Below are 18,716 nucleotides of genomic sequence, written 5' to 3'. Positions count from 1 at the left end.
CTCCAGGTCCTGCTAACCCTGGCACAGGCTGGTAGGCGCCCTGCCCTGGAGCTGATCTGTGCCCTTTCCACCTTCCTCTCTGATGCCCCCCAGCCTGCCAGCCACTCCTCAGATGTCTAGCTTCCTGCAGCCAGGGGTCATGGGGTACCCATTTGCTTATTTCATCCTCTAACAACCTTCAGCTTCTGGACAAGGTGACTGAGGCACAGAGAGACTAGGTCCTATGGGAGCAGAGGCCGATCTCCACCCTGCATGCACGGCTGTGCCCAATAGACGCGGTGGTCCCTGGGTCTCTGAGTGGTGCAGTTCTGCTGCTTTGCTGAGAGATGAGGATGACAAGTCCTGTTTTCCTTTCTTTTTCCCCTCAAGGGCAAGGAGTGGAGGGATCACAAGCTGGCCTTCAAGTCACAGAGCTGAAAACCTCTCCTACAGAGCTGCGTGACGTTGGGTAAGTCCCTTCCCCTCTCTGGGCCTCGAGTGGAGAATAATCACACCCTAGGGGGTCTGGGCCAAAGACAAGGAGAGTTGTCCTTAGGTTAGAGTTGGTGTCCCACACTGTGGGTGTTTTGAGGAGAGTCAGTTCCAGGCAGGGTTCCCCTCGGGGGTCTGAGGGCCCGGGGCGAACAGGCCTGCAGGGCACACTCCTCCTTAACTGAGCCCGCCTCCCCCAGAACCAGCTCCATCTCTTTCTGGGTTTCTAGGTGACTTGGCTGGCCCCTCTGGATGAGTTCTACTTTAAACTTGCTTCTGCCACTGCCTCTATATTGGGGGGCTCCCACAGGGGCCCCCAGGCAGGAGCCCCCCCAGCCAAGCCCTGCGGGAGGGGCCGTAGCCCCCATCCCTCCCAGTGCCCATGCGCCTTCCCCCTCCCGTCCCTGGAACACAGATTTCAGGGCACCTGCTGTGGGCCTGGCGTTGCAGAGCTCCTCCTCTACCCCCTGCTCCCGGATACCTCTGAGGCTTCTGACCCTCTGGGCAATTGACTAGCTGTTCCCTTCGCAGTTTTTAGTCAGGATCCCCCCCAGGGACAGGCTCCAGGCTGGGTCATGGGGGTCTGCAGCACAAGAATGGGCTGTCCCTAAGCTCTCTCTGACAGGCCAGAATGCTCGGGTCCTCCAAGGAGGTCTCCCTGGGCTAGGTAAGGAGGAGGGGCTCCTGCCTGCGGGAGGCCCATTAGCTAAGTGCTCTGAGGGAGGGGGCCCATGCTGCTGCAGGAGGGGGTGAGGTGAAGCGAGGGCAGAGAGGAGGGTGAGTGGTTTTTTTCTGCATTCAGTTAAGTGCTGCAGGAGTGGGGTGGGGGGCAGGGCTGTGCAGCCCCCTGCCCCACAAGTCTGGCCTTCCAACGGTACCCCCACCCTCCCCTGAGAACCTTTAGCCCACTGACCCGAGCTGGTCTTCAGCAGCACCTCTGCTCGTAGCCCCTCCAGCTGCACCCACAATAGACTCCTTGGTCCCAAGTGCCCTCTCCTCACCCGGGGTTTCTCCAGCTGAGGCCCCCCAGCAAAGTGACCGGTGTTCGGGTATGCCCCCGCCCCAATCCCCATTCTTGCTGCAGTCGCCGCCCCGGCCGCCAGGGGGAGCCGACGCGGTGGGAGGGGCGTTGCCGCTGTGGCCCCGCCCCCGCCCCGCCCCGCCCGGGCCCCGCCGATTCTCTGGTCTGTCCGGGACAGACTGGCGGGCAGACCGACGCTGACGCCGCGGGGCCGGAGCGGGCCGCGCGGGAGCGCGCGGAGGGAGCACCGGCGCCGTCGGTCCCCGTCGGGGCTTGGTGGGTCCCCTGGCCCGCCCCTGGCCCGGCTATGGCGGGCGCCAGGCCCGGCGTCCACGCGCTGCAGCTGGAGCCGCCCACCGTGGTGGAGACCCTGCGGCGCGGGAGTAAGTTCATCAAATGGGACGAGGTAAGTGGGGGCGCCCAGTTCCGTCCATATCTGGGGACTCCCTCATTCAAGCTCCCCCAGAGCCGAGGACCCCCATTACAGCCTGGTGTGGCCACTCCGCGTGCCCCCCCACCCCACCCAATCCCAGGCTGGCTGTGCTCCGGAAACTTGAGTCCCTAATCGTCCCTGTAATGAAGACTTTGTCCCCCACCCCCCACCCCAGGCTCAACTGCGGAAAATTTGACTTTCCACTCCTTGGCCCCGAATCTCCGAACCCCAGTAAATCCCAGCTCTCCTTTTCACTGGCCCTTCCTACCCCTCCTTGCTGATCTAATCCCGGTTCCTCCAACCCTGGTCTGGTCCCCAAACCCCTGACCGGTACTGAATCTTTGGTTCGAGAACCCTGGACCCCAGTCTGGCCCAGGTGCACCTCCATTCTGGGTGGGTGCCGCTAGGACTCTACTCTTCCCAGTGTCCGGGTCTAAACGCTCTTCTCCATTCATCACTTTTTCACCCTGTTGTGGTTGGCACTCATTTGCCTTGCTTTGGATCTCAGCCCACCCCCCAGCTCGCTCAGGTGGTACCACCAAGTCACTCTCTAGTGGAGACTTTGCCCCCCAACTTCCTCCACTCCAGGGGAACTTTGCGCCCTACTCCTTAGCATCGGGACTTTGAACCCCAATAAATCTTGGTCCCCTTTATACCCCCGTTGCCTCGGCGCTCACCTGCAGCTTCTCTTCCCAGTCTTTCGCCCCACCCTCATTTCACACCGCCCCCTTCTCTGCCCCCTGGGCCCCTCCTTCCCCAGGGGCGCCACCCGGCCGGCCTGAGCTTCCTCGCTGCTCCTACTCAGTCAGGCCAGAGGCCTGGAAGTCTCTGGGCTCCTTTCCGGCTGGGTGGGGCGGGTAGGCGTGGGAGCCGGGGGGAGGGGCTTGGGGCGTGGCCTGAGGCAGCAGGTGTGTCGTAGAGGGTGCCTGGAAGCCTCAGGGGTCTGGGGAGACCCCTTCCTCTAGAGGGCCTGAAGGGAAAAGTTTCTCTTTTTCCTCCCAGTGTGATAAACCCAAATAAGGAAGTGGGAACAGAGAGAGGGCCTGGGGGTGGGGTGACTGGGACTTGGGGCCAGAGAGCAGGGGGCCTGGGCTGCCTTTGAATGCTAGACCCCTTAGGAGGGGCAGGGGGAGGCCCTGGGAGCATTCCTACAGAACTCCCCCTCCTCATACTATGGGGGTGCCCTCAGTTCCAGGGCAGGGCGGGAATCCATCCCAAAGTGGGGCTGAGGATGTTTGTTCGTACAGCGAGGTGAGGAGGCTCAGGGTTCCCCAAAGTCCCAGGGCTCCCTGGCCCCTCCGCTCCCAGATGAACTTCCTGTCCTTTGTGAGCAAAGCCTGAGGTGGGTGGGGCTGCTGAGGTCCCATCCTCCAGAAGAGGAAACTGAGTCTGGAGAGTGGAGACTGGTCCCAGCCCCACAGTGAGGTTGCAGCTAAGGCCTGGAGCTGGGAGCCTGGCAGGGGTTGTCCTGGCTCCCTGCTTCCTAGGCCAGAGGACTTTGGAGCCATATTGCCTGCGTGCAAATCCTGGCTGTCCTCTCTCGCCCTTCCACAAGCCGTGTAGTATAGCCTCTCCAATGAGCCTCAGTCTGCTCATTTATGAAATGGGGAGAATACCAGCGGATACCCCACAGGGTTGCTGTGGGACTGAGGCAGTCCCTGGACGCTAAGTGCTTAGACTGAGCTGGCACACAGTAGGGACAACATGAGGGAGTCGTTGTGTTGACAATCCAGGCAGCGAGCACAGTGAGCTGTTTAGGGGTGACACCCACAGGAGGCGGCGTCTCCTCCTGGGGCAGCAGAGTTCTAGCTGTGACTACTTGGCCACCTGGGCCCTGGCCAAGTCTGAGTCCCTCTTGACCCCCTTTGGCCGCTGTCCTCAGTTGCCTGGGGTGGCCCTGGAAGTATGCCAGGGCCCAGGCCCTCCTCGGAAAATGGGGCCAGCACACTCTTCCTTGCCTGTCTTGGGGCTGTTTGAGGGAGGGCAGATTTCGCTCTGGCTGAAGGCAGTGTAGGTCCCCTGCTGGTGTGACTCAGTCCGTGCTCTGTGAGATGGGGTGAGCCATGGGGTGCAGAATGGGGATAGTGGACTTGCAGGTGGATGGAACGAGTGGCCGGTCATCACAGGACCCCTAGGGCCACAGGAGGGCTGTGGGGGTCAGGCTTCCGAACCCTCTGCTTTCACACCATAAATATTTCCAATGGGTCTGCGGGGAGCTCCAAGCTTCAGGGGGCTCTCAGGCCTTTGGCGGACATTGAGCCTGGGGTTGGGGTCTTGGGAGGCCTCCCCAGCGAGGTGGGTCCGGTTTCACGGGTAGAGGAGGACAGAAAGGATATCTCGGCAAAGGAACCGTGGTGCAGAGGCTAGAAGTGGGGAGAGGGTAGTTAGGGGTCCACGTGACAGAGTCTTAGGTGAGACGAGGTGATACCGGGAGGTGTGTTGGGACCCCAGATGTCGTGCCCAGGACCTGAGCTTTGTCCTGAGGATTATCAGGTACAGGGTGAGGTTTCATCTTTGCTCATCATCAGAAATATGACCCTGGATAGCCCCAGGGGGACCAGGACCAAGCCTGGCTTTCAGCCCTCCTTGACCCCTGCTGTCCTATGCCATCCCCAGGAGGCCTCCAGTCGGAACCTGGTGACCCTGCGAGTGGACTCCAATGGCTTCTTCCTCTACTGGACAGGACCCAACATGGTGAGGGTGGGCACTGGTACAGTGCACTCAGGTCTAGGGCCCCCGCCCGAGACCCTCACATCCAACCTGCCAGGGTGGGGCTCAGGGGCGGGCTGACCTCTCACAAGGCTTGCTGGACAGGGAGTGCTCAGGGCAGGCGCTGAGGCATGGGTGGCCACTCTTTGGCCTGGGTGGGGAGCTTGGGGGCTCTGGGTCTCACCCAGTAGCCTCTTAGACCCACCCTGGCATCTGGTTTCCCCAGGAGGTGGACACACTGGACATCAGCTCCATCAGGGACACACGGACGGGCCGTTACGCCCGCCTGCCAAGGGTGAGCGATGGGGCCCAGGACTGAGCATGGGAGTGAGATGGTGGGAGATGGGGATACCCTTCCTTACTCTTGGCTCTCACCTACTCAGGACCCCAAAATCCGTGAGGTGCTGGGTTTTGGGAGCCCTGAAGCACGGCTAGAAGAGAAGCTGATGACGGTGGTAGCCGGGCCAGACCCAGTGAACACAACATTCTTGAACTTCATGGCCGTGCAGGATGACACAGCCAAGGTGGGCTGGGGCTGAGGGGTCGTCCAGGGGAGCCACCTCCTCCCTTGCTGGATCGGCCATCACTTAGTGAGGGCCTGTTGTGTACTAGGCTGCTCTCTGCCCCTAATTCTCATCGTGTTCTCTGACAAAGCAGCATTTAAGCACTTACTGTGTACCACACCCAGTTCTGGGCTTGGGCTGTGGCTCGGCCAGCCCCTCTGGCCCCCACTCACCCTCTCCCCTGCATCCTGACCCCTCAGGTCTGGGCCGAGGAGCTGTTCAAGCTGGCGATGAACATCTTGGCTCAGAATGCCTCCCGGAACACCTTCCTGCGCAAAGCGTGAGCCCCGGGCCTGCCTGGGGGGCACTGGGGGTGCAGGTGTTCGTTCCCAGGGCATGACCCTTCTGCCTGTCTCCCCAGATACACAAAGCTGAAGCTGCAGGTGAACCAGGATGGACGGATCCCGGTCAAGAAGTGAGCGTCCCTTCCCCTTAGCACCTTCTGTCCTACCCTGGTCTTGGTGACCTTTGCCCTTACTGACCTTGACCCCCTCCCACCTACTCAGCATCCTGAAGATGTTCTCAGCAGACAAGAAGCGGGTAGAGACTGCACTGGAGTCCTGTGGCCTCAATTTTAACCGGGTGAGGTGGCCGAGGGCAGGTGCTGGGCGGGTGTCATGGTGGGTGCCTGCCCTTTTGGGGCTGGCTGCGCCTGGGTACTCACCCCACACTCCTCGGCCCCCAGAGCGAGTCCATCCGGCCTGATGAGTTTTCCCTGGAAATCTTTGAACGGTTCCTGAACAAGTTGTGTCTTCGGCCAGACATTGACAAGATCCTGCTGGAGATGTGAGCAGGGCTGGGCCCGCTTACCAGCCCCCAGCGCTCCATGCCAGCCTCCACTCCAGAGTTCCTTCCAGCCCAGGATGGGCAGTGGGGCTGTTGGCGGTCCTGGCGCACGGGGCTATGCCTGAGCTCAGAGCCACGCTGCCTGCAGCTTTGTTGTGGACAGTGTCTGCCGAGGCTTTGTAGTTTACTTTTGCCAGCCCATGCTGGGGATGAACACTGGGTGGGGCAACTGCCGGGTACTCGCCTGAGCTCACACAGGGCGAGTGGGGGCTGGGGCCGAGACTGGGTCTAGTACTGGCCCAGCTTGTGCTAATGCCAAGAGAGCGGGTGGGAGAACTGAAGCTTAGAGAGGCAGTGACTTGCCCAAGTCATAGTCAGTGGGTACCAACTCCCTCTGCCGGGGTGAGGGCTTGGAGCGGGGGCTGGTGAAGCTTCTGGCTGACTTGGCTTCCCTCCCCCTCCAGAGGTGCCAAGGGCAAGCCGTACCTGACACTGGAGCAGCTCATGGACTTCGTCAACCAGAAGCAACGGGACCCGAGACTCAATGAAGTGCTGTACCCACCCTTGGGGCCCTCCCAGACCCGGCTGCTCATCGAGAAGTATGAGCCCAACCAGCAGTTCCTGGAGCGAGGTGAGCCAGCCGTCGTGGGGGGCAGGGACTGGGGGAAGGGGCCAGCTGATATCCTGACTTTGCTGACCCTACCCGGCCCCCAGACCAGATGTCCATGGAGGGCTTCAGCCGCTACCTGGCCGGGGAGGAGAATGGCATCCTGCCCCTAGAGACCCTGGATCTCAGCGCAGACATGACCCAGCCGCTAAGCGCCTACTTCATCAACTCCTCACATAACACCTATCTCACAGGTGAGCGAGCTGCCCTCCGCCTGCTGGAAGGGAGGGGTGGCGTCCGTGACCTCCGCCTTCTGGCCTTTACACTGCCCCCCTCCTGTGGGGCGGTCAGTGCTGGGTATGCGGTCAGGGAGTACTTAGCCTGCCCTGGGGAACCAGGGCTTCTCTGAATGGGTGTGTCTCATGGGGGGGTCTGGAAAGCTTCCTGGGGGAAAGACTGAGGCCTTTAGTGGTTGGCTTTGGGAAGGAACAGCCTGTGCAAAGGCCTAGAATAGAAGACAGCTTGGTGCAGAAAGGAGGCCGGGAGGAGGTGGCGATGGAGAGGCGGGGTGGGGTGGGGTGGGTGCTGGGGCAGCGAGAGGTGAGAGGGGGCCAGAGAGGAAGGCAGGGCTAGACCCAGTGGGGTGGGAATTTGGATTTATCCTAAGTGGTCAAGAAAGACAATTTTTGGAGGGTGTTAAGCAGGGGAGGGGTGACGTGGCCAGGCGAGTTTTTAGAAGGATGACACCAGGTGCTCTGCAGAGATTGGGAGGGAGGCAGGGAGGGTCTGGTGTCTGCAGGCAGGAGGTGGTAGTGGAGGGAGGAAAGGGAAGTCAGGGGCCATGGGGACATTGGGTGTGACTCCCCGGTTCAGGCTGGTGCGATGGGAGGTGGTGGATATTTCAGTGAGAGGAGGTGAGCCTGGGAAGGAACCAACCCGTCAGCCAGCACTGGTGGGCACTGACCCTGACCAGCTGGGGTGGGCGCCAGGGGCTGGGTGCGGGGCCTGGGCCCTGCCCTGGCGAGGTGCTGCTGGTTCTGCGGCGAATGAAGGAGTGATCAGGGGCTTGCCAAGCAGACTGGGCCAGGGCCAGGCCTGGCCGCCACGGGGCCCTCCGTGTCCCCCAGTGTCCCCGGCGTGGCCTGGTTCAGCACAGGCCTGGGGAGGAAAGGGAGGAGCCTGGCTGGCGGGACGGCTGTGGTGACAGGGCCTTGCCTGCAGCGGGGCAGCTGGCTGGGACCTCGTCGGTGGAGATGTACCGCCAGGTGCTGCTATGGGGCTGCCGCTGCGTGGAGCTGGACGTGTGGAAAGGGCGGCCGCCGGAGGAGGAACCCTTCATCACCCACGGCTTCACCATGACCACGGAGGTGCCGCTGCGGGATGTGCTCGAGGCCATCGCGGAGAGCGCCTTCAAAACCTCGCCCTACCCAGTCATCCTCTCCTTCGAGAACCATGTAGACTCGTGAGTTGGTCCTGATCAGAGATGTCCACCCCAGTGGCCTCTAATGTGGGGGCTTCTGACCTGGGGACCCCTGATCAGCCCAGAGATAGCCTCCCACGAGCTGTCGGACAGCTCCTGTTACCTCTAACCCTGGGACTTTTCACTGACCCTGAGGATCTCTGACTTACCCTGGGGACCCCTGACCTCTGACCTTGGCCCCACAGGGCAAAGCAGCAGGCCAAGATGGCTGAGTACTGCCGCTCCATCTTTGGGGATGCGTTGCTCATCGATCCACTGGACAAGTACCCGGTATGGGGGCTCGGAGCTGTGGCAGGTGTGGGGGGCTGATGGTGCCCCAGCGGGACCTGACCCGTCTGTGCCCACCAGCTGGCCCCGGGCATCCCCTTGCCCAGCCCCCAGGATCTGATGGGCCGCATCCTGGTGAAGAACAAGAAGCGGCACCAGCCCAGCACTGGCGTCCCCAACAGCTCTGTGCGCAAGCGGCCACTGGAGCAGAGCAACTCGGTCCTGAGCGAGAGCTCGGCCGCCACAGAGCCCTCCTCACCCCAGCTTGGTATGACCCTGGCCCAACCTTTGACCCTGACCCTGACCCTAATTCCCATCTCACTGAACCCAACGCTCCCGTCTGCTCCCAACATGACATTCCTCCTCACCAAGCCACATTTGTAGCTGCTTGTGGGACCTCTGACCCCAGGCACCGACTCAGCTATACACCCCAGTTGGATTTGGCTCCATGCAACTCCTCACCCCTCAGTCTCAAACTCCCACCTCACAGTGCCCTCCCCTCAACTGGGCTATGCCTCTGAACTCTGCCTCAGTGAACAAGGTCCCCGTGCTTTGAGTGTGACCCTCAGATTCCTGACCTCTGTCCTATGACCCCGACTTAGTCTGCCCACCCATCTGGTTATAAGTTCAGCTGACCCTTGACCTCTCATTTTACTGGAGTCCTCCTGACCTCTGACCCCCAACTGGTCCCCTCGCTAAGCTCCTGCATCGGGTGCATATCTGACTGACCCCCGACTTGGAGTCACACAATGGCACCCTTCACCCTTCCTGTCACGGCTATTGTACCCGAGCTCCTGACTTCTCACCCTCCTGAGCCACCCTCCCTACCTCTCTGGTGAACTCTGGGCCCTGACCTTTGACCTTCTCTGCCCTACCACTACATCCAACTCCTGACCTCTGCCCTCTCCCCCAGCTGCGCTGCCCTGAGAGTCCCCTTGACTTCCCAGCTGAGTCACCCCTACCCACACTGGCCACAACACCCTCTAGCTGCTGAGAGTGTGTGCGCCCTAACCCCTGAGCCCCTGTGGCCCTGTCCTCTGCAGGGTCCCCCAGCTCCGACAGCTGTCCAGGCCTGAGCAATGGGGAGGAGGCGGGCCTTGAGAAGCCCGGCCTGGAGCCACGGAAGTCTCTGGGTGATCTTGGACCTGCTGACCGTGAGGATGAGGAGGAGGATGAAGAAGAGGAGGAACAGACAGACCCCAAAAAGCCCACCACGGATGAGGTCAGGCGGGCCAGTGGGAAGTAGGAAAGTGTTTGCCGAGCGCCGACTGGGCGGGGCGCAGCGCTGGGGGCTGGCTTTGGCCATGGCGCTCTCCTGGAGCTCTGTGGGGGTGAGGGACATGTGGAGAGGGAAGGAGGGGTCTTAGATAAACAGGCACGGAAGAAAATGTGAAATTATGCGCATGACGGGGGAGGGGGCGGGGGCGAGTTCAGGGCAGAAGGGGCGGGGAAATGAGGGGGAGGAAGGGGAACCTGACCTGGGGGCGTGGTTTGGGCGGGCAGACCTGAGGAAGAGGAACACCTGTGGCAGGGCCAGAGTGTTTGGGAGGGGGTCCTGTAGCCAAGGATGGTGTTGGGTCTGAGGACTGGAGGTGACAGCGGAGTCAGTCCCGAGGTCGAATTTGGGAGGGGCCTGGCGTGGGGAAGGGCGGACAGGGGCTGCCAAGCTCAGCAGCACAGGGATTGGGTCTGAGTCTTGTGAGCCCCTGAGAGGGGGGGGCAAGGCGGCTGGAAATAATGGCTGGGGGTGGAAAATCGGGGGCCTGTCTGCATGTGGGTAATCGAAGCCCTGCAGTTGGGGGAGAAGTGCCAGCTCCAGAATCAGGGAGGCAGGAGGCAAACCAAGGCTGACAGAGCTGTGGGCTGCGGCCTCAGCTGAGGCTGCTGGGCCGCGTGGTTGCCAGGGTGGGTCAGAGTCTCCTTCGTGGTATGGGGCAGGTGAGGGAACTTCCCGCGGATGGCTGCAGGGCATGACACTGCTGACCCTGCATTTGGGGCCACAGGGCACTGCTAGCAGTGAGGTCAATGCTACTGAGGAAATGTCAACCCTCGTCAACTATGTCGAGCCTGTCAAGTTCAAGTCCTTTGAGGCTGCTCGAAGTGAGTGGGGTGGGAGATGGTGGGAATGGGAGCCAGCTTGGCCCTGCCGGACCTCACTGCTTCCTACTGCCCACTCCTCAGAGAGGAACAAGTGCTTCGAGATGTCATCCTTTGTGGAGACCAAGGGCATGGAACAGCTGACCAAGAGCCCCATGGAGTTTGTGGAGTATCCTTTGGTGGCACCGGGGCCACTGGGCCAGGCTTCTGGCCTAGAGCATCAGAACCAACACAGGGTTCTGACGCTCCAGCTCCCCCGTCTGGGTTTTGGGCGGGTCTGGGAGACTGCACAGGGGCTAGGCCAAGAAGTGGGGGGCCTAGGGGCACCCTGAACCCAGGCCAGGAGGCGGGCAAATACACGGTGTGGCCCCTGACCGACCACCTCAGGTACAACAAACAGCAGCTCAGCCGCATCTACCCCAAGGGCACCCGTGTGGACTCCTCCAACTACATGCCCCAGCTCTTCTGGAATGTGGGCTGCCAGCTCGTGGCGCTCAACTTCCAGACCCTGGGTGAGCACTGGTCCACCTCGACCCTGGACCCCCCACCTCCCCCACTTCTGCCCCATGACCCCACTAATTTTGTCCGAATGGATCTCTGACTCTAGCTAATTCCAAATTCCAAAACCAAGGGGGAGACCTTGGTTGACCCCAACTCCTGGCCTTGGTGGACCCCAGACCCTTCCTCCTGCCTGGGCTTTCCTAACTGTGGGGGCCTGATGCCCTTCGTTCTGGCCCCAGTGCTGCCTGGTCTCCTTCCTGCATGACGCTGTCCATCTTGGCTCTCGGCCCTGTGCTGGCCTGCTGACCCCCACCCTCCCGCATTGCCCCAGATGTGGCGATGCAGCTCAACGCAGGCGTGTTTGAATACAACGGGCGCAGCGGCTACCTGCTCAAGCCTGAGTTCATGCGGCGGCCAGACAAGTCCTTCGACCCCTTCACCGAGGTCATCGTGGACGGCATTGTGGCCAATGCCTTACGGGTCAAGGTGGAGCCAGGGAGGGCTCAGGCCGGGGGTCCTGGGGGCGGGACTCTCAGCAGCCTCCTCACGCTCCTGGCTCTCCCAGGTCATCTCCGGGCAGTTCCTGTCGGACAGGAAGGTGGGCATCTACGTGGAAGTGGATATGTTTGGCCTCCCCGTGGACACACGGCGCGGCAAGTACCGCACTCGGACCTCTCAGGGGAACTCATTCAACCCAGTGTGGGATGAAGAGCCCTTCGAGTTCCCCAAGGTGAGCCTCACGCCCGCCCAGGCCTGCTGGGCTCCCCTCGCGGGGACGGGAACCAGGCGCACTGACGGCGGCCAGGGGTGGAAGGGGGGTTGCCAGGCTGGGACCTTAAGGCTGGGCCCGTTGCCTCCAGGCCCCACCCCCATTCCTGCGTGTCCCTGGGTCAGGCTGGGCCCCCTGCCCTCTGTGGGGTGAGAGAAGAGGACGGGAAGGTGAGACGGAGGGAGGTCCGTGGCCCCAGGATGAGCAGATGTAGCCTGTCCCATCCAGCGCTTGCCTGAGATCAGTCAGGAGCTCACACCAGCTCCTCCCCACCTCCCAAATGCACCGGAACTCCATCCCCAGCTGGGGCGGGTGTGGCGTGGCCTGGCCTGTCCCACCGCAGTGGTGCCTGCAGGGGCGGGTCAGCCTGTTTTCAGGGGCTCTGAGGGCTGCTGACTATCCACTTGGCCATGCTGTGCACTGTGGGTCCACCATTGGCCCCGTAGCTGTGGTGATTGATAGTTAGTTAGTCATTAGGTCATCTTGTCCGAGGGCCCCCTGCTCTGACTGCTGGCCTCAGTGGCTGTGGTCAGCTGTGCTCAGTAGCCACATTAGCCGTGGGTCAGCTCTGTGGCTTAGCACCCCTGTGGACCCTCAGGTGGTGCTGCCCACGCTGGCTTCGCTGCGAGTCGCGGCCTTTGAGGAGGGCGGCAAGTTCGTGGGGCACCGGATCCTGCCTGTCTCTGCCATCCGCTCGGGTGAGGCCATGTGAGCTCTGGGCAGCGCGGGGACAGCGTGCGTGGGGGCCTCATGGGGCTCATTCGCCTTGCCTTCCCGCCCTCCCAGGGTACCACTACATCTGCCTAAGAAACGAGGCCAACCAGCCCCTGTGCCTGCCAGCCCTACTCATCTACACTGAGGCCTCTGACTACATCCCCGACGACCACCAGGGTGAGCTGTGGGGGCAGGCCAGGCAGCCTGGGGGACAAGGGCGCCCTCTGGGTCTGGGGATGGCCCAGCTGAGCAGCCCCAGTTGAGGGTGGGTTCTGCTGTCCCTTGATGAGATGGAGCTGCTGGGAGGGTGTAGCCCGGGCTCTGGCTCTGAGACCCTTGCCCTCTGCCCCGGCCCAGACTATGCAGAGGCCCTGATCAACCCCATCAAGCATGTCAGCCTGATGGACCAGAGGGCCAAGCAGCTGGCTGCCCTCATTGGGGAGAGAGAGGTGAGCCAGGGCAGGGTATAGGGGCTGGTGGGAGGCAATGGCTCAGACCCACCTGACCTCAGGGTCTGCTGGGGGTGGGGACAGGGGCAGCCTCCCTCCTCTCCACCACCTGCACCAACCCCCGACCCTGGCACCCTCTCCCAGCTGGTGAGCAGAGGCAGCTCCCGGCTACTCTCCCCAAGAGGAAAAGGGACTGTTCACTGCCCTACGGCAAACACCAACACCTTTCACCCCCCCCCCCCTTTCTTCTGCCTGGAAGGCCTTTTCCCCTTCCTGGATTGGTCTCTCACCCAAACCAGAAAACGAAGCCAAGTGAGTGCTGAGCGTCAGCTCTCTGCCCAGCAGGGCACGAGCTGTTTTCATGAACTTGGCTCATACAGTCCTCCCAGCACCTGTCTTTGCCAACTCCAGGGTCGAGATAGAGACACTGAGGCTCTGAGTCGAAAAACCCTGGCCTGGACCCCCACCCATCCTTGGCCTTTCCACCAAGCTGCCTGGTGTGGGGTTTCTGGCCTCTCTTGCAGTAGCTCAGTGGCCTTGGTTAGTCTGCACACTTTCAGATGGTGGAAACCATCCCATCTGCATGTGTGAGGCCCTCGAGACAGACCTGGGCTAGAACTCCTCCCACTGCGTGCAGGATTGAAGCTGGGGACCGGGGCAGGTTGGAGCCACAGAGGGTTTGAAAGCAGGTCCTGTGAGCCACGATGAGGTGCCGGTGGCTTCTGTGGGGAGAGGTCAGGAGCAGAAGCCCGCCTGTACATCTAGACCCAGCCCCGAGGGGCCTGCAGCAGGCAGGGGAGAGGCAGCTACTTGAAGCTGTTAGCCAGAGAGGCTGGTGCCCACTCTGCAGTCACTTCCTTCATTGATTTAATCAGGAGCTAAGCAAATGGGAAGATGAGCAGCCGTGGGCAAGGGTGGAGGGGGCTCAGAGACAGGAAGAGACTTGGGGCCGGGCCAAGGCTTTCCAGAACAGTTTGGAAATTCCTGAGCACAGGCAGTGGGGCCTGGCATTCTAGGGACACCATTGCACATTCTTCCTCACCCCCCCCCCCATAAAAAAGGGGTTTAGATGTGCTTGCTTTACACCTCTTGTGTCTCAGGTAACCGTCTTCTTTCCAGATTTTTTTATTTTTAATTTTTCAAAAAAGATTTCATTTATTTATTTTTAGAAAGAGGAAGGGAGGAAAAAGAGAGAGAGAGAAACTCATATGCAAGAGATACATCCATCAGTTGCTTCTTGCACCGCCCCCCCCCCCAACTAGGGACCTGCCCACAACCCAGGCATGTGCCCTGACCGGGAATTGAACCAGCAACCTTTCAGTGGCAGGCTGGCACTTAATCCACTGAGCTGCACCAGCCAGGGCTCATGTAGGTAGAAGTCTGCACAGCCCCATGTTATAGATGAGTCACAGGGCCAGACCGACAGAGGGAGGCAGGCCTGGAGCATCAGGCAACCCCAGGAAGTTGTGAAGGACGGAGTGGCCTGCAGAGAGCAGCATTTCTGGAAAGAGCGTTCTGCTTTCCCCCTCACAGGCTCAGGCTGGCCCGGAGACATGCCAGGAGACCCAGTCTCCGCAGCTGGGGTCCCAGCTGACCCCAAACCCCACACCCAGCACACTGGACACCACCCCCAGACGGCCCCCAGGCCCTGTCACCTCCCCCTCCAGCCCTTCCCTTAGCAGCCCAGGTAAGGGGCAGCCTGGCCGTGGGTGGCCTGAGGGGAGTAGTTCTGGGGTCTTCTCCAGTTTTTCCCAGTCCTGCCTCTGCTCTCCAGGTCAGCGGGATGACCTCATTGCCAGTATCCTGTCAGGTACAGTCCTGGTGTTCTGGGGGCGGGGCTACCCAAGGGGGCGGGGCCACCCCTGGAGGGCCTGTGGTGCTCCTGCGGGCTTGGCCTGCGGCAGCCCATCCTGCCTTTGCTCCGATGTTCTGTAGAGGTGGTTGTGGCCCCACTGGAGGAGCTCCGAGGCCATAAGGCTCTGGTGAAGCTCCGGAGTCGACAAGAGCGAGACCTGCGGGAGATGCTTAAGAAGCATCAGCGGAAGGCAGTTGCTCTCACTCGCCGATTGCTGGACAACCTGGCCCAGGCCCGGGCCGAGAGCAGGTGCCGGCACCGACCAGGTGTCCCGTGAGTGTCCAGCCTGCCTGGGAGTGTGTGCTTCATGTGGTGATCTGAATGAGGGGTGTGCACGTGGGTTTCTCCTACACCAGATGGGCATGGAGGATAGCCAAGGGCTGCTTCTCCACCCCCAAGGAGGAGGGTTTAATGCAAGGGAGAAATAGGAGGCTTCCCTTCTTCAGTCCCGCCCTCTTTCCACCTAAGAGCAATACCTCATTGGAAAACACCTGTGAGGAGCATGTGTTTTGAGAGACTGTTGCCCACACAGGCTCAGAGGCTTGGGTGAAGCAAGCTAGCCTCCTCATTGGCATAATAAACCCCACCCCCCTGGGCTGGTGTCTGTAGTTTCCTGCTGGGATATGCCCTGCCACCCTCCACCCTCCTCCCTCCTGGCCTGAGTCCACGTGATGAGTTGAGCATCACCAGAGGGGTTCTTCACACAGAGGCAGGGAGGACGAGAAGGAGGAGGAGGAAGAGGTGAAGCGATATCAGGAGTTCCAGAATAGACAGGTGCAGAGTCTGCTGGAGCTGCGGGAGGCCCAGGCAGATGCTGAGGCCGAGCGGAGGCTGGAGCACCTGAGACAGGTGAGGGGGGTTTGTGGTGGTGAGGGAGTGCCTGCTTTTTGGACAGACCCGTCATCGGGCTGCGTCACCTGTTGGTTATCTGTGTCCACAGGCTCTGCAGCGGCTCAGGGAGATTGTCCTGGATGCTCACACAACTCAGGTCAAGAAGCTGAAGGAGATGAATGACAGGTAAAGGCAGAGGGTTTTGTGTGGGTGGAATGGGGGACCCCCTAATGCCAGGACAAAAGCAGAGCCCCAAGGCCTGCACTGATCCTTCCTTTAACCCCCACTGGCTCCTCCAGGGAGAAGAAGGAACTGCAGAAAATCCTGGACAGGAAACGCCACAACAGTATCTCGGAGGCCAAGACAAGGGAGAAACATAAGAAGGAAGTGTAAGGGCATCGGGGCTGGGAGCTATTTGGGGGCTGGGCAGGCAGGGCTGGGTGCCTGCACTGAACCCGCCCTGCCTTGCTCCATTGCAGGGAACTGACAGAGATTAACCGACGCCACATCACCGAGTCGGTCAACTCCATCCGTCGGGTAAGGCTCAGGTGCCACTCCAGTCCACTCCCTTCATCCATCATCAGGGACCCATCTCGGTGCTGGCCTCGTGTGACATTGGCCTGTTGGGGTTTCTAGACCCCACATTCCCCTAAGCCCACGCCATCTCCAAAGCCAACCATGTATAACAGTGTCCCATGGCTTTCGGGTCTGGGCCCAAAGACTTTGCCGTAAGGATCATGTCGAAATTCTTGCCCCACCCCGCTGACAGCTGGAAGAGGCCCAGAAGCAGCGGCATGAACGAGTTATGGCCGGGCAGCAGCAGGTCCTACAGCAGCTGGTGGAAGATGAGCCTAAGGTGAGGCCTTGGGTGAGGCGGGCACCGGGGCAGCAGGCAGAGTGCTGGGTGGCCTGTCCTGTGATTCTCCTCCTCCTCCCATAGCTGCTGGGCCAGCTGGCCCAGGAATGTCAGGAGCAGCGGGCGAGGCTGCCCCAGGAGATCCGCCGGAGCCTGCTGGGCGAGACGCCGGAGGGGCTGGGGGATGGACATCTGGTGGCCTGTGCCAGCAACGGTCACGCGCCTGGGAGCATTGGGCCCCTGTCTGGTGCTGACTCGGAGAGCCAAGAGGAGAATACGAAGCTCTGAACTGGCTGAGCAAGAGGTGGCCACAGGGCCAGGGTGGGCACTGGGAGGAGGGGCGGAGGCTAAGACACTAATGCGCTTTTTTTTTTAACTTTTTATCTTTAGAAATTTTATTTTTTTAAACCGAGGCGAGCACCGCACACTAACTTCCTTCCTTCACCCTCTTGGGGCCTCATTAGTCCCCAGCCCCCCCTTCCTGCCCTCAGTCCTAGGGAAGGTGCTGGGTCACTCTGGGCCTGAAGAACTTGGCTGGGGCCCTTGCCCCCCATGACGTCCATACCCCAGAGTGGGAACCACCTCCCTCACTGCCCCAGGGAACACCGTGTGGAGACTTAGAACCCTGGGAAGTAGGGGTCACAATCTTTCTCTATTCTCTGGGGACTTTTTTTTATGTGAATAAAAGTGGATTTTAGGGACCCTGTGTGCAGTGTGGTTTGGGGTGGGGCAGTGCCAGAGAGGACCTGGGTCCTAGGCCCTCTCTGCCACTTCTTTTGAGGCCTCAGTTTCCTCATCTACAAAATGGGCTTGTAGGCATTTAGAGCTGAGATCGGGCCCCTAGTGAAGGGCTGCTGGGTTTGGACCTTGAGACCTCCTTGCCCCGGGGCCAGCAGATCTTCCCAATCCCGATATCTGAGGCCCTTTGGCCCGCCCAAGGCTTTCTGCCTGGTGCCCTCTGCTGCTGGGCTTTCCTTTCTCCCTTCTGGGCTCTTGCCTTTTCCCTTCACAGAGGCGGAGGCCCTCGCTTCAGGAAGCTTCCCCACCCCCTTCTGCCTGATGCAACCCGACCCTAGGGTCCAGCATCTTCTGCTGAGGCTGCCCTGGGCTCCACGCCGGCTGTTAACTCTGGGTCTGGAGATGGACTAGGGGTGGAGCGGGGCAGCTCAGGACCAGTGCAACCTCCGAGGAGCTGGGCTCTCAGCGACACGTGGGCAGTGGGCGGGTCTGGCAGTGACCCTTGGGAGAAGGGAAGCTGGCAGTCAAGGCACAGGGCTGGGAGACCAAGCACCCCCTCAATCCCTGTGAGGGAGATGTTATGCCTCTTTTACAGATGAGGAAACTGAGGCCCAGACAGAAGTCACGTGTGCCAGGCCAACTCAAGATATCCTGACCTGGAGGCAGGGCAGGTCTGAACACTCTATGGCAGATGGTCTACAGCCAGCCTGGAGGACCTGCTCCATGCCTCCCCTTCCTGCCTCGAGACAGCGACAGCCTGGAGTGGCAGAGACCCGCAGTGAGGGTGCGGCTGGGTTCTGCTGCAGGGTCAGGCTGGCACTCCTTCAAGGCCTCTCCCAGCTTCCTGGCGGAGCTTCCCAGGCTAACTGCCTCCCTCCTACAGAGGAAGGCAGCCTCTTATCTGGGTTTATCTCCTGCCAATTGAGTGTTTTCTTTCTTTGTTTTTGCTGCAGCCTCAGGCAAACCGAAAGGGTGGGGAGCCCAGAGAAACAGGACTTCCAGAGTGGGGCTCTCCCAGGGGAGGGGACCTCTACTCTGGGCCCTGGTCCCTCAGGGTCAGCACCACTGCCCAGGTCTTCCCTGCTTATGTGTCAGTCCCTGTCCTATCCCAAAATCTGCCCATAGCATTGTGTGTCCAGGCCCCTCAGCAGCCAACTCCTATCTTCTTGGCTCGCCTCCACTTACGGAAACACTACACGTCAGTCCCATGGTCCTCAAAGACCAGGCTAAACTCCAAACTCCTGGGTATGGCATATGAGCTCCTCAGAAGCCTGGCTTCTGCTGGCCCTCCCATACTTCCATGGGTCCATTTTCTCCTCAGCCTAGAATGACAGCCCCCTCCCCCATTTCTCCCTGCCCACCCGCTGTGTCTTAACTCATCTGTATACCTAGCACAAATTACTGGCTCATCTATAGGGGGCGCCAATAAATCTTTCTGGAATTGAGCTCGGAGCTCTCCTCCCAGGTCCCGATGAAAGCTTCTCTGGTTCCCTAGTTATCACTCTATTCACAGCCCTTCCCCTACCCTTCCGCCACCCCCTCCCCCGTCCTGCGCGCCCTGCCAGTTCC

At 60.8% G+C, this 18,716-nt stretch overlaps 1 protein-coding gene across 4 annotated transcripts; it reads left to right on the top strand.

Moving 5' to 3' along the window:
- The first annotated feature begins 1,648 nt into the window (after window positions 1-1,648).
- On the top strand, window positions 1,649-18,635 carry PLCB3 (phospholipase C beta 3). 4 transcript variants are annotated; one of them, XM_037140161.2, is made up of 32 exons: window positions 1,649-1,898; window positions 4,542-4,619; window positions 4,861-4,929; window positions 5,018-5,158; window positions 5,398-5,477; window positions 5,559-5,612; window positions 5,704-5,779; window positions 5,883-5,983; window positions 6,448-6,614; window positions 6,698-6,844; window positions 7,812-8,052; window positions 8,256-8,340; window positions 8,419-8,605; window positions 9,381-9,559; window positions 10,341-10,437; window positions 10,519-10,603; window positions 10,822-10,946; window positions 11,267-11,421; window positions 11,501-11,665; window positions 12,303-12,402; window positions 12,491-12,595; window positions 12,776-12,867; window positions 14,401-14,554; window positions 14,642-14,677; window positions 14,803-14,995; window positions 15,430-15,571; window positions 15,663-15,739; window positions 15,853-15,942; window positions 16,033-16,090; window positions 16,323-16,409; window positions 16,494-16,713; window positions 17,743-18,635. In XM_037140161.2, the coding sequence occupies exons 1-31, from the start codon at window positions 1,800-1,802 to the stop codon at window positions 16,695-16,697; spliced, it is 3,669 nt and encodes a 1,222-aa protein (XP_036996056.2). In that variant the 5' UTR covers window positions 1,649-1,799; the 3' UTR covers window positions 16,698-16,713; window positions 17,743-18,635. The 4 variants fall into 4 exon arrangements, with proteins under 4 accessions (XP_036996056.2, XP_036996055.2, XP_053515084.1 ...); XM_037140160.2 differs by lacking the exon at window positions 17,743-18,635 and adding an exon at window positions 16,800-17,110; XM_053659109.1 differs by lacking the exon at window positions 17,743-18,635 and having other exon boundaries at window positions 14,803-14,971; window positions 16,494-17,110.
- Window positions 18,636-18,716: the final 81 nt, after the last annotated feature.

This window comes from Artibeus jamaicensis, unplaced genomic scaffold (assembly GCF_021234435.1).
Source record: "Artibeus jamaicensis isolate MK-2021 breed Jamaican fruit bat unplaced genomic scaffold, CSHL_Jam_final scaffold_614, whole genome shotgun sequence".
NCBI lineage: Eukaryota > Metazoa > Chordata > Mammalia > Chiroptera > Phyllostomidae > Artibeus > Artibeus jamaicensis.
Note: the sequence above shows the minus strand (reverse complement) of the source record. Positions and strands in the feature narration are given on the sequence as shown.

Coding starts and splice junctions, on each gene's coding strand:
- PLCB3 (XM_037140161.2), top strand. CDS start 1,800: ATGGCGGGCGCCAGGCCCGGCGTCCACGCGCTGCAGCTGGAGCCGCCC. Junction 5,984..6,447: donor GACAAGATCCTGCTGGAGAT/GTGAGCAGGGCT, acceptor CTCCCCCTCCAG/AGGTGCCAAGGGCAAGCCGT. Junction 6,845..7,811: donor ACATAACACCTATCTCACAG/GTGAGCGAGCTG, acceptor CCTTGCCTGCAG/CGGGGCAGCTGGCTGGGACC.